This window comes from Vitis riparia, chromosome 12 (assembly GCF_004353265.1).
Source record: "Vitis riparia cultivar Riparia Gloire de Montpellier isolate 1030 chromosome 12, EGFV_Vit.rip_1.0, whole genome shotgun sequence".
Taxonomy (NCBI): Eukaryota; Viridiplantae; Streptophyta; class Magnoliopsida; order Vitales; family Vitaceae; genus Vitis; species Vitis riparia.
Window position 1 is genome coordinate 17486281 of NC_048442.1, and position 26076 is coordinate 17512356.

Sequence of the window (26076 nt, forward strand, 5' to 3'; positions counted from 1 at the left end):
GACCATATGTCACTTACTAGACTATATTTCCCATTGTTCGCCCTGACCAACTAGACTATTCAAGGGATGAGTGAGTTATAAATGTTTAAAGTTTGTTTGGCAACTATTTTCAAGAACAATTTTTTATTTTTTAGAAAATAAATTAGAAAACACGTTTGACGATCAAAAAACTATTTTTTGTTTTCTATTCTCAAAGAACAAAAAATATAGTATTTTTTTTAGTTGTTTTAAGTTGTTTTTTGAAAACTATTTAAAAATAATCATTATACAAAAATGCATAATGATTAAAAATAAAGTTCTAAATATGAAAATTATTCTTAACGCATATTTTAAAATATTAAAAGTATTTTAAGTTCTCAAAATTTTTGTTTTATAAAATATCAAAGAATAATTTTTAAAAATTATTTTTCAGAATTATTTTTAAAAATAGTTGTCAAACATGACCTAATTTTCGATTTTAAAGTTTCTAAAAAAACATAATCTATCTTTTTTTTAAAAAAAAAATTTATAAATTTTTAAAAATAAAAAAAAAGTTATGGACAATAATTTTCAAATTTTAATTTAAAAAACAAAAGTGCCGTGAAGCGATGTCGTTTTAAGGATTGAACCGTTGAATACTTCCGCTAACTAACGATCTACACCCCTGTCTCGACGGAAACAAAAATGACGATTTTGCCCTTTTCTATAACGAACTCTCCGTTTTAAAAAGTCTCAGTAACCTCCCTTGCGCTGTCCACGTTCACGTCGACAATGTCTACCTCCTCCGCCGCATCCAACGGCTGCGCCACTGCCGGCAGACCATCCTCCGGCTGCCCCTCCTCCGTCTTTAGCGAAGTCCAAACCAGCCGTCTGCGGCACTCCCTGCCTCTCCCTTCTGTCCTCCGAAAACCCTTCAACGTCTCTGATGGCCCTCCCAGCTCCGCCGCCGGAAACCCAGGTCTCCCTCCCTCTCTGTATTCTATTCTGTAAATTTATCATATGTGAAGCACCGGAAAGGGAACACGGAACTGAACATTTTTTATACAAGAATAGAAATGTGTCTGAAATGCTTCTGCAAATGATTGTACAATATTATTTGTCGGCCACTGCATCCGCGGAAAAAGAAAATCTCCAGAGCTTTTCATATAATTTATCATTTTTCAAATACGTGCCCTCTTTGAATTCTCTAATTACGATGACAGATGAGATTGCGAAGTTATTTCCGAATCTGTTTGGGCAGCCATCAGCAACTCTGGTGCCAGGAGAGGGCCTGAAGAAGGATCAGGGTTTGAGGATTGGAGTTGTACTGTCAGGAGGACAGGCACCGGGAGGGCACAATGTGATTTCAGGGATCTTTGGTGAGGGTTTTGATTTGTGGGCTTTAACTAGGCAGAGTTGAATTTGATTTGAACTTTTTTTAGTTTTGAATTGCTCTTTTTCCTGGTAACAATCTGTTTGGTTGATTTGGTGGTAGATTATCTACAAGAGTGCACAACGGGAAGCACCATGTATGGATTCAGGGGGGGCCCTGCTGGGATCATGAATTGCAAATATGTTGAGTTGACATCGGAGTTTATCCTTCCTTTCCGAAACCAGGTGAGTTTTTAAATGTTTTTGGTAGCTTTAGGTGTTTGTGTGTCACATGCTTGATAAACGATGCAACATTGTCATGATAATTCAATTTGAGAACTGCTAAATGATGCCTATGCTTCAAGGAGGGATTCAATTGAGTACTATGTTGCTTTGAATCAATGGGATTATTGTGAATAGTTTGTTGGTTATCTATTGGCCATTTATGCTTCTGATTGGCAGGTGTATAGAGATACTTTATATTTGATTTCAGTGTTTTTGGGTGAGTTATATTTTTCAATTGCTAAGCATTGGTAAGCTCAAATTTTGATCTCTGCTTTCCAAAGAGATAGCTACTTAACTAATTTCTTTTGTTTGATTTAATTTGTTCTTGTACGTGGTGTTATTTTGGTTGTTGGTGTCTTTGTGGGTATGTGCTTTTCAACTTCTCATGTAAATGTACAAGTACAGGAGCAACATTAGTGCAGGTTATTTGTGTAATGTATTTTTTCAGACTTCATTCTGTAGTGTGTTTATCAGGTGGTTCTTTTTGGGGATTCCCATCTTACTTATGTTGAATTCTTTTGACAGGGTGGCTTTCATATGATATGTAGTGGCAGGGACAAGATTGAAACTCCAGAACAGGTGATTTTTTCCTGTTACTTGTGAGATAACTAGTTTGATTGACTATGGTTTATCATCAACTTTGATGTTTAGAGTAGACTTCATTCTTCTAGATTAGGTGTTTGTAGAGAGAAAAACTTACTTTTCATGGTCATACATTCCAGTTTAAGCAAGCTGATGAAACAGCATCAAAACTTGAGTTGGATGGGCTTGTTGTTATTGGTGGAGATGACTCAAATACAAATGCTTGCCTACTTGCTGAAAATTTTAGGTACAGCATGAGTCTTATATGGTCTTTTTAAGCTTGGAGAGTCTCTTATTTATATATTTAGTCAGAGATCCTCTTGATGAAGGTTTGTTATTTCTTTAAAATTTTCAGGGGTAAAAAGTTGAAAACACGGGTCATTGGATGTCCAAAGACCATTGATGGCGATTTGAAATGCAAAGAGGTTCCCACAAGTTTTGGCTTTGACACTGCATGCAAGGTAATGACTGTTCCCAGCTCAGGTTTTGCACCTTTAACAAATCGTAAATGGTTTTCATGATAGACATTTAATTTACATAATCCCATGGACTCAGCCCCATATGTCTTCAATTCCATGTGGTTTCCTCCTCTCACAACGATCTACAAGATCCTGATTCAGGTAATCACAACATGGGTCAAGAAACTCTTCCTAACCCAATTTGAAGCAATAGAAATAGCAGCGCACAAAATATTGAAACAATGACTATGGGCCTGTTTCTGGTTGAAAGAGACATGTATGGTTTGACAATGTCATGGAGTATGTACAAATGGTTTTTGATATTTTTCTCTTCCTCTGAACATGCAGATATATGCAGAAATGATTGGAAATGTCATGATAGATGCTCGTTCAACTGGAAAATACTACCATTGTAAGTTTACTAATACAAAATTTACCAGCCTCTTCTCTACATTTCTTGCTATATCTCTTTAGAGTGATGTAACTGATGAAAAAGAATTTTTTCACAGTTACATGGATAATTTCCTAGAAGTAGAAGAATAACAAGCAGCACTTCAGAGACAACATTGAGATAACCAGCTTGTGACTTCATTGTGATCTAGATATAGTTACCTTCACCTTGAAGCCTTAGTTAAATCTAGTTGTTCAAATAATAAAGTAGTAAATAGTCAAGTCTTTCTTAAACCCTAAAAAATTGTGAATCATTTCTTCAAACTTGTAAAAATGACAATTCTATCCCATTGTGGTTGGAAATTTTCATCCATTTTGGAACATATAGAAATGCTTCATGATTTTTGGTCAATAATTATATTTAGCTCACCCTATATTACTATTGAGTTCCTTACCTGAGTTTGAGGGACTGATCAGTTTTAATGAACTTATTACATTTGCATTTTTTTCTCTTTATGTTTGTATTTTTTTTATCTCTAATTTACTGCTTCTGCAGTTGTAAGGCTTATGGGTCGTGCAGCTTCCCACATAACATTGGAGTGTGCTTTGCAGACTCATCCAAACATTACAATTATAGGAGAAGAGGTGCCTTCTGATGCCTTTTTCCCCAAATTAGTTTGATCAACCTATTCCATGCGAACATTGGACAGTGTAGATAAATGATAACTATGTAAAAGCAGGAGTTCAAGACTGCTAAGACGTTTAAATCTGAGTGAAGTCATTGATAGGATAATGACGCTGCATTCTTTCTGACGATCTTTCCACTTCTTATAGGGTCAAGAATAAGTGAACTTATTTCATCACTCTCCTTGAATGAGATAAAAATGAGTAGGAGTTATTTGCTGCTACTAAAATGTGGACCTCTGCTTTTGGATATTCAAAATGATAAGAATGAATACCCTCTTAGATTGACAGAAGTTCGATCTTTTTGCAGGTTGCTCTCAAGAAGCTGACACTGAAGAATGTTACTGATTACATCACAGATATAATCTGCAAAAGAGCAGAACGTGGTTTTAATTATGGCATTATACTTATACCCGAAGGCCTGATAGATTTCATTCCTGAGGTAGAATTATGAATTACCAAAGATAAATATTTACCTATACATCTACCTCTATCTCCCATTTTTCTCTCTTCATTTTGTAAGATTCTTGAAATGCAAGTGGATTTTGAGACTGCTATTATTGTGACATTGATATATTGATTCAGTTTTATGGTTTTGGTTTATATTATTGTGTCACTTACAGGTTCAACAGCTTATTGGAGAACTTAATGAAATCTTAGCTCATGATGTTGTTGATGAGGGTGGGCAGTGGAAAAAGAAACTCAGAAACCAGTCGCAGCAGCTTTTTGACTTTTTACCACAAGCAATACAGGAGCAACTACTGCTGGAGAGAGATCCACATGGGAATGTGCAGGTATTTATTCTGTTTAGTATGGTATGTTTTTCCTGCTGGCTATGGTTGTCGGCTTCTTCCTTTCTTTTCCATTAATGAGATCTCTGTATCACATTGTAGGTTGCCAAGATAGAAACAGAAAAGATGCTTATTCAAATGGTGGACACTGAATTGGAGAAAAGGAGGCAGGAACATTCGTATAATGGGAAGTTTAATGGACAGTCTCATTTTTTTGGGTAACCGACATATTGGTGGAGAATTGATGTTTATTATAATTTATAAGAGAAACAGAGTGCTTATGCTACTTTTCCTGGGATAAGTTTTTACATGACACTTAATTTTTACTTCAGGTATGAGGGCAGATGTGGTTTGCCAACAAATTTTGATGCTAACTACTGCTATGCATTGGGTTATGGTGCTGGAGCTCTCCTTCATTCTGGAAAGACTGGATTGATTTCTTCAGTTTGTGTTTCTATCCTTTTTTTTTCTTTTCTCAATTTTATTTTCCATCTTTTTGTTGCCTTTATGTTTCTTTGTAAGTTCAAGCATGTCCCTTTTAACTTTAGTGGATGAACATCAAAGTTTAAGTTGCTTTACAACTTTATTGAAGTGATTTTGCTTCCAGGTGGGAAATTTGGGTGCTCCAGTTGAAGAATGGACAGTGGGCGGAACGGCATTGACTTCTTTGATGGATGTGGAGAGGAGACATGGTTTGCTACCGTTTCACTTATCTGATTGTCCTTATTATCCTCCAATCATATCAGTTTTTTTATTTTTTCTAAACCTTACCATTTGGCAGGAAAGTTCAAGCCCGTGATAAAGAAGGCAATGGTGGAACTCGAAGGTAACACGGCCATGCCCTCCATCCTATATTGCCTTCATTGCACCAAGAGTTGACATTGTGCAGGAACTGCTTTAGTATTGCCCATGCCTCTACGTGCTCTAGTACTAATGTGGAGCAGTGTTACATTAGTGTCATTTTCCATTGGCCAACAAAAAACTAAGCAAATTCTGTCTGCATCTTTTGAAATTCCAGGTGCACCATTCAAAAAATTTGCATCCCTTCGCGATGAGTGGGCTCTGAAGAACCGATATGTCAGTCCAGGTATGCCACTACATTTATTTCCAGCATCCATGTGACTTTTAGACAAGTATAATCGACCTGAATTAGCTCCTACTATCAAGTCTAATCAGCTTAAATCAATTCAACCTCTAGTATTCTATAAAACCGGCTAGCATAATATTTTACTTTCTCATGAATTTTGGTTCCAAAGGATCCCTCAATCCAGCTTCATTCCAAAGGACTTTATCTTTCATTTCCCAATCTTTTCGTTTGTTTTCTTTTGCAGGCCCTGTGCAGTTTGTGGGTCCAACAGCCAATGAAATTAATCACACCCTAATGCTGGAGCTGGGAGCCCAAGCTTAGGAGCGTCAATGAGCTTCTCCTCCTGTTATCAGTTTTATATTTTTCCCAATAAGAAGAGAATCAATCAAGATGTACATTTTCCACTTGCTTTTGGCATAGAGTGACCGGTTTTTCATTCAGGTCATAAGGAAAAAATAAGGACCAGTGTTTGTAATTTTGTGACTTTCTCAAACCATTTTGCTAATTTCATCCAAACATTGCTCAAAAATAGTATTCCAAGTATTTAATTCTGTCTTTCTTTTTCTTCGTACCTTTTTCACTACTCAAGAGTAGGACTACAAGTTGTTCAGGTTGGTAACTATCTTGAGTCAACCCCAAATTAAGAAATAATTAACTCGGGTCTAGCTCGACCCAATCTTTAATTTAAGGTACTTAAATTTAATTTAATTTCACTTTTTTAAGCTTAGTCAAGATTGGATTGGTCAAGTTGATTAGAGTGCTTCCATTTTTTTTTTCTATTTATCTATACCAATTCTTAAATAATAATGAGACTAATTATAATTATAAAAAAATTAATAAATTTATATATCTTTTTAAAAATTAAAAAAGTATTATAAAATATGATAATTTATCAGATTATAAAAACTTGTGGATGATCATCCATATTGATGTATATTTATTTGTAACTCCCTATAAAATGGAGATACCTTTAATGAAAATTGATCTCGTTCTCTTCCTACATTCTATTCTACTTTTTTTTTTTTTTTTAATATCTTTGTTTAAATACTCGTCTTTCTTCTCCTTGTTCTTTTATTTTACAACACGTTATCAATACGAATAGTCTCTACAAAAGAAATATAAAGATTTTTCTCTATTTAGAGAAATAAAAAGATGTTCTTTTCTTCAAAGAAATAGAAAGACTATTCTCTCTTCTTTTTCACAAAAAAGTATGTGATAAACTTATATCATGATTTTCTACTTTATTACCTTTTGATTTTCTATTTTTACTTATTTTATTTGAATGCATAAATATGTACAATTCCTATAACTAGAAGTTATTGGATAAATTATAAATTATGAGGTAAATTCATAACCAGAAGTTATGAAAAATATGTGCAATCCCTATAACTGGAAGTTATGTAAAAAATTACAAAATTATAATTACATGACCAGAAGTTATGTATATGATTTTTAATTATACGGTATAACTAGAAGTTATACCAAGCAATATTATATAGTCAGAAGTTATAAAATAAATAAATAAATAAATGTTCATAACTTGACTATGTACAAATCTACATAATGAAAGTTCATAGCCCGAAGCTATGCACAAATTTACATAAAATAATTCATAACTTGAAACCATGTATTAATTTGCACATTTTTGTTATGATAAAATAATCATAGCCCGAAACTATATATATATTAGATTTTAATTCTTATTTCTTATTTATACATTTTTACCATATTTATAATTGATAAATTTTAGGTTATTATATTTTTAGATATTATTTACTTGAAATATTATTAAAGCATTTTATTAATAGTTTATTATAATAATTGAAATATTTTTTTATTAATATTAATCTATATATATATAGTTTTCAAATAATGTCAAACCTTGCAAAGCTTGAATTTGTTGCTCTCGTTGCTTTTATACAACTTATTAAGTTAAGTCATCATCGATGACTAATATTTTTCCATTGATTCTAACTCTTTCTTGATGATAATATATCTTCAACTCTATAAAGACAAAGTCTTTATGACAATGTTTTATGACTTGTTATTTTGATGAAACTCTTGTCTCATTAATTGCACAACATTGATGACAGACAATGTTAATACCATATCAGGTGATAGAAACCTGATTAAAGGCTCCAAAAGAGTTTTTACTACGTTACTAGTAGTATTTGATTTAATGTGAAGACCATTTTATACAATGCTAGACCCAGAAGAATATTGTAAGACCAACTTGGTTCCTTGGGGTAAAAGGTCGTATGGATGTACATTATAAAACCAAAAGTTTTTATTTAGTGACTAGTCTACCTATACACTTAAAAGGTAGAATGACATGTTGTGCATATTATCATTTTAATAAGACAATTTTCTCGCCATTAGGGGGAGAAGAGCCAGTTCCAGAAGAACAACGTGAAATTATTTGGAATGCATTGATTTTGACTTATCTTGATCCTCATACTAATTAATGTGAACTAGAAGTTTAAAAGATTATTTATTTGCAAGAACTTGCAAATCAACGACCAAATGCTTTCATTGATGCAAAGAAAGTAACAAAATCATTTTCATTGGCCTAGAATATTCCAGTACGAATTGATGTCCTTGAAATACAATTAAATAATACGTTGATGTCCCTAAAGGACAATTAAAAAATGAGTTGATGTCCCTGAAAGACGATCAAATAATGAGTCGATGTCTCTGAATGACAATTAAATAATGAGTCTAAGGCATGCTTGAAGTGTGGTAGACCCTGAAAAGGCAAACACATTCCCTATAAGAGGAAAACACAAGGAAAGATATATGTGAGAAAATAAAGGCTAATATTTAAAAAAGAAAACACCCAAAATAGGGGGGTGAATTGGGATTAAAAAAAAAAAATTAAGCACAAGATGAGCAAATAAAAAGAGATAAAGTTAGAGAAATCAAACTCAAATTTTATAGTGGTTCGCATTTTCCTTGCTTACGTCCACTCTCCTCAAACTCCTAACCGAGTGAGGGTTCCACTAACTTGAAACTTCAACCAAGTTTTCTAATCACCTTTACACTTGGATTCCAGCTCCAATGGGCTCTTACACAATCTCTTCAAGTTTCAACTCATTTGAAGGCTTTAACACACAATTAATAAGTATGAATCTCTCAACCTAGCTCAACAATGGCTCAAATACAACTCAAGGCTAGGATGAATCACAAAGGTGCACTAAAGAGTATGCAAATGGAGATTTAATGCACCAGGAAAAGAATGAGAGCTTTTAAGGCAAGAACAAGTAAGTAAACAAATAAATGCAGGTATTCTCTTGCTCATAAACGAAGTGGAGCTTTCTATTTATAGGTTTTTAAAACCGGGAGCCAAAAAAACAAAAAATAGCCTCGACCGATTCACTAGCCGTTAGAGCATTTAATGTTTGGCAGGTGTCTGTTACCCTCAACCAAACCTTAATCAAGAACAAATCCCTCAACCGAGAATGAGAGGCTAATGGAAGGTTGAGAATGTTTTTGCACTTGTCGACCGGACCTCGACCAGGAAAGGGCAACCGATTGATCGATACCCTAGCTAGTTGAGCCGGTTTGACCAGTGCCTTGACCGGTTCACAATTTTTTACCTGAAAACCTATCTTTTTATGTTATTTTCTCTTCTAATACTTAGGCAAAGTCTTTAAGTAAATTAATATGTCAATTTTGAAGCAATTTGCCTAAGGTTCATTTGATAAAACTTGGGTTTTATGGAAATGTAACTTTAAAGCATAAACCGAGTTTTTTAAAGATGCATGAAATGATGTGTAAGTCCTAAGTGCACCCATGCATTCATCTTACATATGTTTCCTATTATTAAAGGTCTTCCAAAAGTCTTGATTTTGCATTCATTAGGTCATTTGATGAATTTCCAAATTAACACCTGGAATTATTTATAATTCAAACCAATTAATAACTCAACCATGGTTTGTTATCATCAAAACATGATTAGAAAAACCCTTGAGCTAACAATATGAAATGTGGCACTCTTGAAAAAGTTACATATAAAGTGAGTTATTAAAATGACTAATCAGTCTCAAGCAGCCCCTAAAGAGGCACAGTTTAAATAAGTAGCCCTATGAGAGGCATATGTTTTACAATTAGCTCCTGAAAATGTACAAGCACCTTATATTGATGAGATCTCAATTATTTACTTATATATGGAGAAAAATGAGATTGAAATACTCTTGCCATTGACAATATATTTTCTTTCCAAATAGTTATTGACATCATAAGAAATGATGAGGATCTCAAAGTAAAAACTATGAATGAATGTCGACATAGAAAATATTGGCCAAAAAGGAAATAATACATCCTGAAAAAATTAGACTCATTGGAAAAATGAGAAGTATTTGGACTTGTAGTCCAGACGCCTGAAGTTGTCAAACTTGTTGGATATAAATGAGTATTTATAAGAAAGTATAATGAGAAAAATGAAATCACGAGATATAAAACGTGACTCATAGCTCAAGGTTTCCCTAAAAAACCTAGTATTAACTACAAGGAAACATATTCTCCCATGATGGACACAACCATATTTAGATATCTAATTTGTTTAAAAGTCTTAGAAAGATTGGATTTGCGTGTCATGGATGTCGTTACTGCATATTTACATGGATCTTTAGATAATGACATATATATATATATATATATATGAAAATCCCTAAAGAATTTCAAATGTTTGAAGCAACTAATTCAAAACATTGTAACATATACTCAATTAAGTTACAAAGATCCTTGTATTGATTAAGCAATCCAAATACATGTGGTACAATCACTTCAATGAATATTTGAAATGAGAAGTATGTATGTATTATCTTATTTGTCTATGCATATTCATTATGTTGAATATTTGCAATTATTATAGTATATGTGGAACATTGAATTTTGTTGGAACTACTGAAGAACTTACAAAAATAGTTGACTATTTGAAAAGTAAATTTGAAATGAAAGATCCTAGAAAACAAAAAAAATTTCCTCAGCCCGCAAATCGAGTACTTTTCAAACAAAATATTAGTTTGGTAGTCAACATATACAAAGAAAGTCTTAAAGCACTTTCATATGGATAAATCACATCCATTAAGTTCTTTGATGATAGTTCATTCACTTGAAGTGAAAAAAAAAAAAAAACATCTTCTATCATAAAGAAAATAATGAAGAACTACTTAGTCAAGAAGTATCATATTACAGTGTTAGTGGTGTATCAATGAATCTTGCAAATTATACAAGATCAGATATTGCACTCCTTGTTAATTTACTTGTGAGATGTAGTTCTACACCAGCTCAGAGACATTGGAATAAAGCTAATCATGTACTACAATAGCATGGGTCTATGTTATTCTGAAGGATCAAAATCTTAATTGCTTGAATATGTAGATGTTGACTATCTTTCAAACCCTCACAAAACTTGATCTCAAATGAGGTATGTATTTATATATAGTGGTATGACAATATCGTGGAGATCAATCAAGCAAATAATGGAAACATGCAGACTACTCTTCATCAAAGGTAATGCTACTAAGTTAATAATGTTGCATGCATTGCACAAATTAAAGAATGATACATTAAAGGTGATAGAATTAAGCATATATCGTCTAAGTCTTTTACTTTCATTAACTTTATAAAAGTGATGAAATTGCTATTTGACGAATAAGATCAAGTGACAATCTAATAGATCTATTCACAAAGACATTGTCAACTGCAATACTTAAGAAACTTATTGGAATACGCCGACTCAAAAATCTTTATGATGTGCTACTAGAGAAAATATAATCATGTCAATATGAGGGGAGCTAATTGATAAGAATATCACTACACTGCACTCTTTTTTCTTTCGTCTAGGATTTGTCTCATTGGGTTTTACTGGTAAGATTTTTAACGAGACAATTGTAGTAATTCAAAATAATATTATACTTTTTTTTCTTCATTAGGGTTTTTCCTAGTAAGGTTTTAATGAGACATATTCTTATGATCATTTAAGTGGGAGTGTTATAAAATACGAGAATTTATCGGATTATGAGAACTTGTGGATGATCATCCATATTGATATATATCTCTTTATAACTCTCTATAAAAGGGAGATACCTTTAATGAAAATTGATCATATTCTCTTCCTATATTCTATTTTACTTTTATTTGAATATCTTTGTTTATTCTCTCGTCTTTGTTCTCCTTATTCTTTTATTTTACAATAAAAAGTGATATAATTTGATTTTTTTTTTCTTAAATATTTATTGATTTAATCGAGTTCGGGTTACGATTGTAACCTTATTACGAGTCGAACCCAAATTCAGTGGTAAAAATGCCCAATCCGGTCGGTTTGGTGGCCATTTTCTACATTTCCCAGCCCGCCTTTATTCCATTTGCTCCGTTTTATAAAACGGCGTAGCGACCTCTCCCCACAAAACGGCGCCGCTTGAGCATCATCTTCGTCGAAAATGAAGAACAGCTTGGTGTCCCTTGCCAGAAGAGCACTCACGGTACAAAACCCAGCTGCAGACTGGCGTTGCTTTTGTTCTTCGCCATCATTCCCACCTCCTCCTTCCAATACAAAGCTCTTTGTAGCCGGTTGTTCTCTACCTCTATCTCTATCTCTCTACATTCGAAAAATTATATCATTACTGATTTGATGTATTGTGGGGTTGAAGGTTTGTCATGGTCAGTTGATGAGAAGTCCTTGAAGGATGCTTTCTCTTCTTTTGGGGATGTCACTGAAGGTAAAATAGAAACTTTTATCAACCCCAATGTAGAATGTCATTTTTGTGTAGTGTTCATCATATACCTGTTCGAGAAAATGTCTCAATGATGACTAACGCTTATATCTAATTTGAGATACTGGACTATATATTAACTGGTAAGGGTTGGATTCAAATTTGGCATCTTATATGAATCGAGGTTCTAATGTTAATGGGTGTAAAAATTGTTGATCAGTGGAGTGGTTTTTTCAATTTATTAGTTCATACTATTTATGTGCCTTTCACAGTATCACAGTTGCAACCTGTGTGATTGGATCCTTAAGAGCTTGCACAATCTTAGCATGCTGTTACCCTTGCTTATGATAATCAAGATTGCAATCCTTTCAGCCATGTTTGGAATGCTGGAATAGAGAATGGGAATGGGAAATCAATTCCCTGTTCATTTGTGTGTTTGGATTGTTTTTGAGAATGAGAATAGAGATTAAATAAATAAATAAATCTTTGTTATGGAAATCAAATCCTACTCTCATTAGGATTTTAATTTATCACTTCTACACAGTATTATGATTCCTGCCATTCCCATTCCCATGGACTAAAAACACCCTTTAGGTATTTGAGCTTTTTCAAATGCCCGCCTGGTACCTGCAAATGTCATCCCTCTCGGGACTTTACTGGCAATGCTTAAATCTTGAATTTTCAACCAGAGTTGGTGGGTGTGGAAGGAAGAAAATGGGTTTACCTAGAATTGATCTCTGGTGGAATATATTAGCTATTTGTTAGCTGTTATTTACTAGCTTGAACTTTTGTGTCAATTTGGTAGCTTAACATGAAATAATGATTATAATTTATTAAAAGTCTTGAATTCAAGTCTCTTAATCTCCATTCCTTATCGTTACGCTTTTGAATTAAATGGGTAGCTTAACAGGATATTTCATGATGTGTGTGTAGTGTTAAAGGTCTCGAATTCAAGTCTTTTTATTCCTTATTATGAAGCTTTTGAATCAAATTGGTAGTTTAACAGGACATTTCATGAAGTGTGTGCAGTGGTAAATTTTTTGAACTTTTTATTTCGTAAGATGATTGCAGCAAAGCTTAAATTGGAGGAAACTGATGTGACGCTGATGAACTTTGCTAACTCTCATCAAACCAGCTTTGCATCATTTTATAGTGTTTTCTTACCTCTCAGTAAGGAAAAGTACAGAATGTGATTTAACTCTATGAGGAAAGATTGAAAAGGAGACATGAAAATTAATTTGTTTGGAGTGAACATTGTATAATTAGCTTGTTCCTTGTTTAGCATGTTAGAAAATCTTTGGCTCATTACAAGTATCTGCTGAATCACCTTGCTTCACTGCCAACTTTAATCTTATTTACTTGGGTCATGTTTATACTAGACATTAAAGTTTTGAAGGGCTCTGTTATATTTTGTGTAGCATTCAAAGTATAAATCTTTATAACAATAGGGAGGCAAGCAACCGATTTAAAGTTCTGTAAAATGGCATTTTCAGATCACTTGTAAAAGGGTTACTGTTTTACTACACTACCTGATGCAGGTGCATGTTTAGGTGTCGGACATTTCTAATACCTTAAAGTTTAGGACATCAGGAAGGACTCGTCCATGAGACATGGCTATTTCAATTGGAATCAGACTCATCTCTGAGATATGACTGGAAACTTACAGTTTAATTTAGAAGAAAATTAAACAAAACTACATTTTGTTGGATTTTGACCATTGCTAAAATTTGATTAAATGCACATATGGTTATATGTTTCTAGGATGAGATGAAATTTAAGAATTTTGAGTTTAGCCTTTTGATGATAGTATGAAGCGTTCAATCATTTTATATGATGTAATGGGGGAAAAATTAATGCAGTTAGTTTAGAAAACTCGTTTAAACCTAAGGTAGTTTCTAAATTATGTTGGTATTTGTGATTTAGTGAGGATAATGTACGATAAGGATAGTGGTAGATCAAGAGGCTTTGGGTTTGTTTATTTCTCAAAAGAAGTTGATGCCAGATCTGCGAAAGATGCCATGGATGGAAAGGTGAGCTGATGTTGGTTATTACTGTATACTTAAAAATGCTCCTCCTGAAGGATCTAATTCAATCCTGTGTTCTTGATTGCAGGCATTCTTAGGTCGACCATTGAGGGTCAGTTATGCTTTGGAGAAGGTACGCGGTGGACCAATTGTTGTCCCGCGCCGTTTAAATGGTGGAGATGACAACAACAGTCGAAATTCTTGAAAGTTCAGGTGATTTCTGCCAATTCCTCGTGCAGAAGGATGAATTATGAGATGGGATAGCTACATTACACATAGGGTGATGGTGGCCATGATTTTTTGTTAGATGAAAGTGAATTTCAAGAATGAGTTATGGCTCTTGTTGTTTACTTTTTACTTTCTGCCTTTTTTTTTTCAATTGCATTGAAAATTTGATGAACAAGTTTAGTAAATGATTCGTCAGATTGGACTGATTGTTTCGGAACTTTTCTTGAATAATGAATAATGTAGGTAGTAGATGCGAGAATTCAATGAGTATGTCAAGAAAAATGAAGGGTGGGGATGGAGTTGGTGGGATATCTCATAGAGGATCAGGGAAGAAGTTTCGGACTCTAACATGTAAATATCTCATATCTTATGTCTCATAACATGGGATATCTCATATATCATAACCATACGTGTAAAAACGTTCATTGGACCTATAATAGATAATAATGTCTATATGAGAGCAACGGGTCATAATACAAATGGTATCGGAGTTGACCTCTAACCCAAGGAAGTGAATCGGGAACAAGTTATTAAAAGTTAGCATTTCTAATACCTAAATGATATATTTTTCAATCTCATTCATGTGTCTCAAAGAATTAAATACTAATAATTTAAATCATATTTTTAAAAATAATATCTTTCGAAAATAAAATAGCCCATTTAAGTACGGCGTCGTTAAAGACTAAAACGACGCCGTAAGATGATTTAAGTGGTAAGTAGCGAGTCCGAACATCCTCAAGCAGCCGAGCTCCGAGAAGTCACCAGGAGTATCAAGTATACAGAATGGACGACGGAGCAAAAGAAGCGAAGGAGAAGGAAAGCCAGTTGATCGACGCCTTTTTGGAGATCTCGTCATCATCGAGATCAGTGGCCGTCTTCTTCTTGGAGAGCCACAATTGGGACCTCGATGCAGCCCTCTCCGCCTTCTTAGACAACGACTCCGCCCACCGTAGCCCCTCTCCTGCTCCCGCTCCCGCTCCCGCTCCCGCTCATTCTCCCTCTCCCTCTCACTCTCCTCCTGCTTCTGCTTCTGCTTCTCCGTCTCAGTCGCAATCTCAGTCGGAGGATCAGTCGTCGCCGTCGCGCTCCCGCTCGCCGTCCCCGGGACCGACTAGGCCTCGGGATCCGTACCAGCTCCGATCTAGGAAGGCCATGGCTTCTTCTGCTTCCGGCAGGAAGGTTCCGCCGAGGGGTCGTGGTGGTATTCGAACGCTTTCTGATCTGAATCGGACGGCTGGAGATGGCTCCGATAGCGATTCTGATGGACAGGAGTATTACACTGGTGGCGAGAAGAGGTACTCTCTTTTAAGGTTCTTGGTGTGTTTGGTTCCCAGGAGAATGGGTGAGGAAATGGAGTCTTGGAATCTTGATATAATGTTGTTTTAAGTTATTATGCCTAATGCAATCATGGAATTCGTTGAGCCGCACAGAATGTGGTGTTTTCTTGGATATTTTAAACAATCATTTGATGTTTGAATTGACTTTGATGGTTTCTTGATGGCGATTTATTTGGAGGGTTTTGAATGGCCACCGTTCAATAGCGTTGGTTGGGGTAAGCTCAAGAAATGATTTCTTGGTAGATGTGGTTATTGATCTTCATTTGCTAACAATTTGCGTAACATGTTGTTGGAAGTAAAAATGCTTGAGCTCCAAGAAACACTGTGAGCATCACCTGGGTAGGAACTTTGATAGGTAGAAATGAGCACCTGCAATAGATAACGTTAACAATTACCATACAGTTTTTGGTTCAGTTTTGTTTTATAGCTTGAGCGTCTGCAACTCACTTCACGTTAGGTTCCTAACTTCAAGGATAGACAGTTAAAACAATTTCTGTCTTTGTCAGAGATATTTCAACTGCCATCTACCGCAGCTTCTAGAAGAATCCTTGTTGGGTTGGAGTTACTCCACCTGCTCTGCCTGGTGCTTGCTTGGGCACCGGACAGTGTTCTGCCAGGGGAGATAGGGAAACAATGCTGATCTTGGGCATGAAGTTACCCCAAGCTTGAATGAAGCGAACAGAGTGGTCCAGAGCGCATTGTTGGGCATGTGCAATGTACATCATTTGGACGAGACTCCTCAGTGGGACTGGCCTGGGCTGGGCTGATTTGCCCCAGTTGGATACCCTGAATCTATGTGCAGGGTGCTAAGAGTGCCATATGAAGCCCAGGAACAGGTCATCCATTAAGTGAAAATATAGGTGCATTATGGTTATATTTTAGTCCAATACTTTTATCTTCTTAGGCTTGTTTTGGTTTACATAAACCATGGGAGACAGTGTAGATCATCTTTTCAAGTGAAATTATAGGCTTCTTTTGGATTGCATCATCCTGCATTGTTGGGCATGTGCAATGCACATCCTTTGGTTTGCATTATCCTGCTATAATTTTATCTTCTTAGGCTTCTTGTGTTTACATAAACTATAGGAGAAAGGATAAAGTAATAAAGAAAAGAAAAGAAGGAAAACAAAAGGAAACAAAAAAAAAGTTTGAGATTAAGTTTTCCTCCTCTTCTCATAAGGTAACTCCTTTTTTTTTTTTTTTTAATATATATAAGATGATGAGTTTCAAAATGTATAATTTTTTTTCCCAATTTTCATCCTATCTAATTTTTCTTCCAGGTTTTTTGTTAACCTGTCATACCCAGGCTCTTCAACTTCACCCAACATACCAGTGTCGAGACGATATGACAAGAGTGTTATGGGTGTGAGTGTGGGGATCCTTTTAGGATGCTTTTATTTTGCTTTGGATATTTACAGTTTTTTCTTTTTTATTTCTTTTTAAAAAATGAGGATAATAGAGAAAGAAAGAGAATTTTGTTGTTTTCAAAGATATGCTGGTTTTTTTGCTTCTAATTGACTTTTAATTGGTTTTTTCCCTTTATTATATCATATCCAAGTACCATTGAAGATCATTTTTCAGCTGAGTCCTCATATCCTAAAATTTGAGATGTAATCAGACGCTTAGACGCATACTTGCACCCAACACCCATACCTAAACCCATGTAATGTGGTTTGTAACAACCCAGCAAAAGAAGTTGATATCTTTAAAAAAAAAAATCCTTTTCTAACAATATTTAAGATCTAATTTTTTTTTGCAATGACAGATATTTTCTTTGGCCAGAAACAGGAATTAAGGTGGTTAGACCTATACCCTGAAATGCTTCCAGCATAGGAGCCTATGGTTCCATTCTTATTTCCCAAATCCAATCCCTTTGCTTCACACTAGGCTTGAAAAGTGTAAGTTGGGCTGATTAATATAAATCTATGTTTCACTATATTCCTTCCCCGCCTCTTTGAGAAAAGATTCTTCTGACTTACTCTCTTTGGCTTGGTATCTTGTTTTTTTTTAACTCTTATTTATAATTTGTATTTACATATATATATATATATATATATATATATATATATATATATATATATATACACACACACAATAATTAGCAATTTTTGTTCCTTGTCTAGTTTTATGCTAGTATCTTTGTTAGATGAGGTAGACCAGGTAATGTTGAGGTGTTCCAAATTGAGAAAAGACAAAGCAAAGTGAGAGGAGAAAAGTGGTTGGAGAGGCTAGCAATACCACTCTAAAGGCCTCAAGTGGAGAATTCAATGAGTGAACTTATGAAGGTTCAAATTTAGAGAAAATCTTTTATTTTTTGAAATGATGACCCTTTATGCCTATTCTAAAGGCCTTTTAAAGGGTTAATGAAGGTGAAATATTTTAACCAATAAAATGACAACTCAGTTACAACTAGTTGACCCTTTTGGCCAAAAATGTGGTAACAACAATAAGTAATCTCCAACTTCCCTGATTTGGCAGAAATAACCTCATTTGTGTTTGTGTTATTCCCACCTCAGTAACCTCTAACTTAAGTCATATCCCAAATACTTGATGGTCAGACTGCGTGGAATCACCAAAAGGAGCATCATGTCCAATTAGTTCCCCATACTCTTGACTTAGACAGACATGAAACATCTAGGTATTATCTTACTAGGCACCTTCAAGAGGAGTGAGGCAATATCTTTTATTAGATGGGGTCATGCTTACATGATGCTCTCTGGGAAGGATGCAGAGACAACCATTTTGAGTTACTCTCTCAATGAGGCGAGGAGGGATTAATGTAATAACAAGTAGAGGAAACAAAGTGACATACAATTGCCTAACCTAGCATGTTTGGGGTGATCCTTCTTCATTCTCTCCATGATGCAAATGATCAATCCTACAATGAATTTATTTCATGTGTCTCCTTTCTTCACTAGCAAAGTAGCAGTAGTGGTATAACACGAGCAGAGTGACCACATTGTAGTTACAAACTTACAACAATATGTGGGATAGGAATAGGTTGTGCATAGAAGAAAACTAGATGTGTTTAATTGATTTTGTAGATTGGTTGGGATCTTGTTGACGAAGGGAATTATTTTTTGCATTTTGCCTTTGTTGGTATAGGTGGTTGGCATACTGCTTATTTACCGCTTATCTATAAAAATTTTATTGTCTATCAAAAAAAAAAAAAAAAAAGGTGTTTTGTCGCAGTATTGGCAGGGGTATATTGCAGTTTTAACAAGACAGGTGTAGAGACCATGTTGCAATATCTAGCAGGAAGATTGAAGTATGTTCATTAGAGTGGTGGTAGGCACTAAACTAATGAGTGATTGAATGAGCAATTGAAGCAATAGGTACTAATATTGGCAATGGGTGAGACTATAATAGGAGTTGGCCTACTAATGACATGACTTCCAATAGTATTCATGTGTAATTAATTTTATATGTCATGATAGTCAAGCGGTGAATGTCCCTAGATCCATGTTTCAATTGGACAATAGCTATCGCCACCTAGAATGAATATCTATCATCAAAGTAGGAGTAACAGCAGCCCTAGCAGAGCAAAGGCAAGATAGTTACAACAGTATGTGGGTTATTGGTAGTTTCTTTGCATCATTGGCAGGGGCCTTGACGTTGCAGTTGTCACAAGACGGTTGTAGGCACTACCTTGCAATACTTAGCAGGAGGATAGGAGGGTGTTTCATTAGGGTGGTTGTAGGCATTAAACTAATGGGTGCTTGACCAAGCAATTGAAGCATAGGTGGTAGTATTGGCATTGGATGACACTATAAATAGGAGTGGGGCCACTATTGATGCAATTTCTGAGAATGAATTTGCATGTCAGTAATCTATGTGCTATGATGGTCATGAGGCAAATATTCTCTGGGCCCACATGCCTGTATAGGATTAGGTATCAACACCTAGAATTGATAGGCAAAATCTAGGATTTTTTGTTATACCCATAGACCACTTCAATATTTGTTTAAATGTAGGCCGGCACTATTAGCCTCGCTCTCATCCAAGGGCTTGGGACTATTCTAGAGACACTTCAAGACAAGCTTGTTCTTATCGGTCAACTTTGAGGCTGTTTTTTAGCATGGTTTTGGTGGATTGCCAATGCATATCATGGTAAGGGGGATACGAGCATGGGATTAGGATGACCGTTGCTTTATATCAGCTGTACAAATTTTCATTAGCCATAGGTGAACTTATCATTTGTGATGCAACCTCTGATGCAATTCTTTGGACTTTGCATCTTCATGTAGTTTGATCTTTCTCCTCTTGACATCCTTCTATTTAGGAAGGTAATACAGGATATCATTACTTTGCCATCTTGAGTCAGAGCATACTTGCTGTCATATATTTCTTAATACAATTGTTAGATATGTTGATTTTGATGTTTCTTGTATGTTGCCATTTCCAACCCACTTACCATGTTTAGAATTTGGTTCGAATCTATTAACATGACTACAAACTACATCTTCGTGAAAATTGGCTCTTACACCAACCTGATGGAACAAAAAATGCATCTTGTATTAATTGACCTCATCTTGTCTTCAACATCTAATAATGATGCTATCAATGATAGACTTCAAATATTTCTATAGGCTTTATCTGTTTAACAGTAAAAATAATACTAGAAAATATTTGCAGTGGAATGCTTGTCCAAGATCCTTCCAGTGCCAATGATGTGGATGCCATTTTCAATCAAGCAGGACAGGCTGGAGCTGTGCAAAGGCCCATTGATCATCTTCCCCCATCTTCAAGCTCAAGAAGCTTCACTGGAATGGGGAGGTTACTCTCAGGAGAGACTGTGTCTTCCACTCCTCAGCCTCCTGCATCTATCACTCACAACATCATTTTTTGGAGTAATGGATTCACTGTGGATGATGGTCCTCTGCGAAGATTGGATGATCCTGAAAACGCATCCTTCTTAGAGGTAATATCTAAACCTTCTATCTGGGATTCTGGATTGATATTGATGATCCTGAGTCTTCAGGATTTGGCAGTAGGGTTTGCTCCAAGATCTACATTGAGCATCACGTGCTGTGATATTTATCCCTTTTTTTTTTGTTTGTATGTTTTTTTCTTTTTCCTTTTTCATTTTTTTTAACGAGTTACTGGGCGTATTCACTGGTCATGATGAAATGTAGAGAATTATTTTGGTTACCTGTGTGGTTGAAGTTGAATGCCATAACATATGCAAATTACTTTGGTTCAAGTTCAACCAGAGTTGAAGTTTAACTGTTTTACTGTCGGCATCTTGCCGTTAAGTGGGATGTTGCATCCTTACAGTCGGTTACTTCTTAATGCAGAGCATCAAGAAGTCCGAATGGCCTGAAGAGTTTGAACCAGCAGATAGGAGGACTGCAGTCAATGTTAATCTTGTGAGGAAGAATGAAAAGTTCATTGTATGTCCTTGTTTCCTCCTATTCAGTTTTCCATGTGTATGTGCTTCTTATTATTAATAAAACTGCCGTTTTTTTTCTTGCCTTGTTTTCATGTAGGAACCAGAGAAGCCACACCCTCCATTCCAGGGTGTAGGAAGAACTTTAGGCTGCAGCAGCAGCAACCCAGCAGGCCCTGACCCAACTGTTCCTGCCACTCCCTTTAACACTGCTCCAGCTCCATCGATGGGTCTAGTTGTAGATGAGACATTACCATTAACCTCAATTCAGCTGAGGTTGGCAGACGGTACACGAATGATTTCACGTTTCAACTATCACCATACAGTCAGAGACATCCGTAACTTCATTGATGCATCAAGATCCAGTGGGCCAAGAGATTATCAACTGCAAACAGTGGGGTTCCCTCCCAAGCAACTTACTGATCTGGACCAGACGATAGAGCAGGCTGGCTTAGCCAGTTCAGTTGTTATCCAGAAATTCTAGCAGGTTGCATAAGGTTTTATAATTTCCTCGAGTAGGCCAAATGCAATATCACTTGTTTGCTGGATGGGATTCATATGATACCCAATAACTCCTCTTCATCAACTCCATAGTATTTTGGGAGTAAATTTCATTCTTGAAGCAAGAGATCATCCATGTTAATAAAAAAACAAAAAAAAAACACACAATAAATCTGATGTGCATTCGGTTTAATCCATTGCCTTTGTTATCGTTTATTCTTTCTTTTTATTTTCTGAAGAGCGTTAACCTCAAATTGGGTTCTGAACAGTGAACATCATCTGCCCCCTAAGAACTTCACCTATGGGGCCACGGTGACCATGATGCAGGTGATTTAGCTGTCCAGGGTTGTGCCATCAGCACTAGAGTTTCAATTGACATGTGCCTAATGAAATTGTACTACGGGTTCGGAGGAGGAGGAGGAGGAGGAGGAGGAGGAGGAGAAGAAGGAGAAGGAAGGCTGTCGATGAGCCTAAAAGTCTTGGCTTTTCAGGCCTTATGATCCCTTCTTGAAGGCATTGGATTGGTTCAGAGAAAAAGAGATTGTCGGCCAAAACAGCTGGTAATGCTACCCTGAGAAGGCTCCATCTAGGGTTTGCTCCATTGAGGGCCCCTCATATGTTAACCTTGCCACCACTCTATGAACTAGGTTTCAATATCTATCATGACTCGCCAGAATTCTGGTGTTATGTTTTTTTTAGTTGGGTGAAATCTTTTACCAGATTTGGTACTAAACATCTGGCCTCTTTGCCTTCCTTTTCCACTCACAATTAGGCAAAAGAATTAGGTGTTCAAACTCATTCAACCTTTGCCTGTATCCCCTCCTCATTCACAATACCATGTTCATACTTCATAATATGCTTTTCCGTCATTTTAAACCCTAAACTCTAAAACCTAAACCTTTCACACTAACCGGGAACAAGAATGGCCAGCAGACCACCTTGCAATTCAGTGGTATCCACCTCCAAGGCTAAATCATGGCCGAAGATTATGTCGCATTATGCGACAGCATTGATTAAACTCTGCAAATTGCATTAGGCGTGCAAAGTTCACTTTATAGTGTCATATCCAAACACCATCCAAAAATCAACGGCTCTCTCTCATAGAGGGGCAACAAGGAGACCATTGATAGGGAAAGAGTCATGTTCCAGCTCCATTCCTCACTGTGAAACACTCACTAGTAGCATTCAAACCCACCTTTATCCAACCATAATCATACATAAAATATTATCTGGTAGTCTAGAGGACACTAAGAGAGGAAGATACAAGCGTAGGGTCCATACCTGTCAAACTATGTTACAACCCTACCAAACAAATCATCATGAACCGTGCCCTCCCAGATTGACTTGTATCCACCATATTAAGTTTTTGGTCCATTTGCAACACCAAAGGCAAATAAATTTCCTGCTACTTCAATCTCCCTTCACTTCTGATCAACTTCCATCACCAACCACAAAACAGAACTTCAGAACTCACCATGATCATATGATAACATTCTTCCAATTTTTACCCAACGAGTCTAGAAGATGAGAAAACTCACTTTTTCAGGACTGAGTCATTTATAGCCTTTGGGGGGACCCTAGTTGATAATCCTTATCATCCAAGATAAGGCATGCAGTGAAGTAATGTGTGCCCTTGAATGTAAAAGCTCTTCCATGGTATTCAATTGGCGGCTTTTGCTTGTCCAGACGACTCACACTCTAATATGTACCGGAGTGTCTGGCATAAGAAAGGAAATCTACCATATAGTAACATAAATGTCTGGCATGCCACTAGGAAACCATAATGAATACATAGAAAAACTTGCATGCAACTGCTTTATTTAAGATATCTTAGAAAACCCATAATCAAGTTTACAAAAAGGTGGTCTAATATAAAAAAAATTAACTTTATGATGATCACATGAATGTAATAATTAATTGACCTAAAGGGATGTCCCAATCCAGGTAGATATGGCCTATTAACTAATTAATAGGCCTAAAAGGACGTCATGAGTGAGCTATATATTGTATCCTTCGAGTTCATAGACCAATGGGTGGGATGTCATTTTCACCCTCCCATAGAGACAATTCATATTTCTTGCTATAAATTGACTCTAACCCCATAACCCGCTCTGCATAATTTTTTTCCCTTTAAAAAAGAAGAAAGAAAAAAAAAAGGAGAGAGAAACTGGTGGTAGAAGGGACTTTGGCTTCAGGGGGTGAGTTGAGTTGAGTTGAGTTGAGGGGGGAGTTCAAAATTTGAATAGCAGTAGATGCTGTTTGTTCCCTGTAATGGGGTGTGTGGGTAAATTCATGGTCATGGATAAGACTTAAAGAGGACAAACCAGAAAAGCTTGTATGGAATTGGCAATGGCTTCCCCACCTTCTCACCAGTGACATCTATCAACATCCCTTTTCTTTTTGCCCCTCCAGTGCTCATGAGTATGTTTTAGAAAAATGAAACCTAATTCTTCAATTTTCTTTTGTTTTCTTTGTCAACTGAAAATTGTCCATTTCTTACTTTTTGTTCCTCAGTCTATCATTTTTCTAGTTTTATTTTTTAAAGTAACAAAAAAAATCTACTTAGGTTTGCTATGAATATTTCTTTTTCGGTTTTTACTCCTTGACTGATGATGGATCACTGAAGTAACTTTATTAAGAGCTCGTTTGAAAATGATTATAATTAAAGTAACTCTTTCGTTAAAAACCACTTTTAAATAAAGCTGATGCATCAATCATATATTATATAGTAAAAAATAAATTTTAAATTAATCCTCTATTTAAAATCATTTTTTGCAAAAACCTATTAGATGCTTAATTTCTTTAAAGAAATATTTTTAAATCTTTAAAAAACACTTGTAATTCTTTTTAGAATCTGTTTAATAGTGATTCTAGAAAACGCTTTTAATATTTTTAATATTTGAAAATTTTTATCAAGTATTAAAAATAATAAAAACGTTTTCTATAATCACTTTCAAACACATTCTTAAATCATTTTCAAACCGACTCTAAATATAATATTATAACACATACGATGATATTGTCTATTTCTATCATTTTGAACTTAGTAAGGATCTTAAATGACTACACACAAATTTAATAAATCACCATTTATAATTGATAGAATAAAGTCCTTATCAAAGAATAAAATCATTATCACAACTCATGTGAACTAGAAATTAACTCTCACCTTTAAAATTGTATAACAAAAATAATTTACAATTATTAAAAGTTTGTTTGATAACAATTCTAAAAAGTGCTTTCAACTTTTTTAAAATTTGAAATTTTTTATAAGCATTAGAAAAACTAAAACCATTTCTTAAAATTACTATCAAATAAGTTTTAAGACTTTGTTTGAAATGATTCTAGTTAACACAATTTTAAAAAAATCACTTCCATTAAAAGCTTTTTTAAAAATAGTCGATGTATATTTTGATAACATATTATATAACAAAAAAAATGGTTTTTGAAATAATCACCCCGAGAATTACTTCAAATAAATCTTTTATATAAATGTGAATTTCAAAAGCTTATAAAATCCTTAATTTTTACAAAGAAACTTTTTTACGGACTAAAAATCATTTTCAAATCAATTTTAAATAGAATATTATAACACATTACTTTTTTTTTAGAAAAAAATAATTATTATATCTGAAATTTTGTCACCCATGTCAAAATTTGATTGGAGTTGTGGAATGAGAGGTGGTATGTGATTCAAACTCCAAAATACAAAATTCTTTTCCTGTCAAAATCCACTAACTGCATGTAACTCGAAATTCCAACACCAAGTTTTTTTTTTTTTTTTTTTTTAATTACAAAATAATTATGATGAAATATGAGGAAAAAAAAAAAAAAGGAGAATAAAAGAAATGTATACGGATGGTCAAAGCATGAAGATTGATAGAAGGGAAAGGACGTACGCCGTCAAGTTATTTTGAGTTGGAAATCCATAACATCACTCTTTCAACATTCCCATCACTCTTCTTCCTTTTTCATCAAATATTCCTTCTACTGGATTACACTATTTCCTTCATTAAATTAACAGTTTTATAATAGCATCTTTTTTAAAATAAAAAAATTATTTTTTGAACACAAAGGTTGGTATTGATACTGGTTTTCGAAAATAATTTTAAAAAATAGTTTTTAAAAATAATTTTATGATATTTATTATTTATAAAGCAAAGTCTATTTGAAAATCTAAAATATTTTTAACATAATTTTAATATTATTAAAATAATTGTATACTTACAGGTTTATTTTTAATTATTTTATATGTTTATATAAATATTTTTTAAA

At 34.9% G+C, this 26076-nt stretch overlaps 3 protein-coding genes across 3 annotated transcripts; all 3 read left to right on the top strand.

Annotated features, from left to right (window-relative positions):
- Nucleotides 1-729: 729 nt before the first annotated feature.
- LOC117927054 (pyrophosphate--fructose 6-phosphate 1-phosphotransferase subunit beta-like) lies at nt 730-6154 on the top strand. Its single transcript, XM_034846427.1, has 16 exons — nt 730-937; nt 1182-1337; nt 1454-1575; nt 2140-2193; nt 2337-2443; nt 2552-2657; nt 3003-3066; nt 3601-3689; nt 4039-4170; nt 4352-4522; nt 4622-4737; nt 4852-4963; nt 5127-5211; nt 5301-5345; nt 5538-5606; nt 5851-6154. The coding sequence occupies exons 1-16, from the start codon at nt 751-753 to the stop codon at nt 5925-5927; spliced, it is 1692 nt and encodes a 563-aa protein (XP_034702318.1). The 5' UTR covers nt 730-750; the 3' UTR covers nt 5928-6154.
- A 5764-nt stretch (nt 6155-11918) lies between these two features.
- On the top strand, nt 11919-14791 carry LOC117927009 (glycine-rich RNA-binding protein 4, mitochondrial-like). The gene is made up of 4 exons (XM_034846364.1): nt 11919-12179; nt 12260-12328; nt 14246-14352; nt 14435-14791. Exons 1-4 carry the CDS (start codon nt 12050-12052, stop codon nt 14549-14551), a joined length of 423 nt encoding a protein of 140 aa, XP_034702255.1. The 5' UTR covers nt 11919-12049; the 3' UTR covers nt 14552-14791.
- A 496-nt stretch (nt 14792-15287) lies between these two features.
- LOC117927007 (plant UBX domain-containing protein 4-like) lies at nt 15288-21994 on the top strand. The gene is made up of 4 exons (XM_034846363.1): nt 15288-15869; nt 20547-20832; nt 21209-21304; nt 21401-21994. Exons 1-4 carry the CDS (start codon nt 15358-15360, stop codon nt 21782-21784), a joined length of 1278 nt encoding a protein of 425 aa, XP_034702254.1. The 5' UTR covers nt 15288-15357; the 3' UTR covers nt 21785-21994.
- Nucleotides 21995-26076: the final 4082 nt, after the last annotated feature.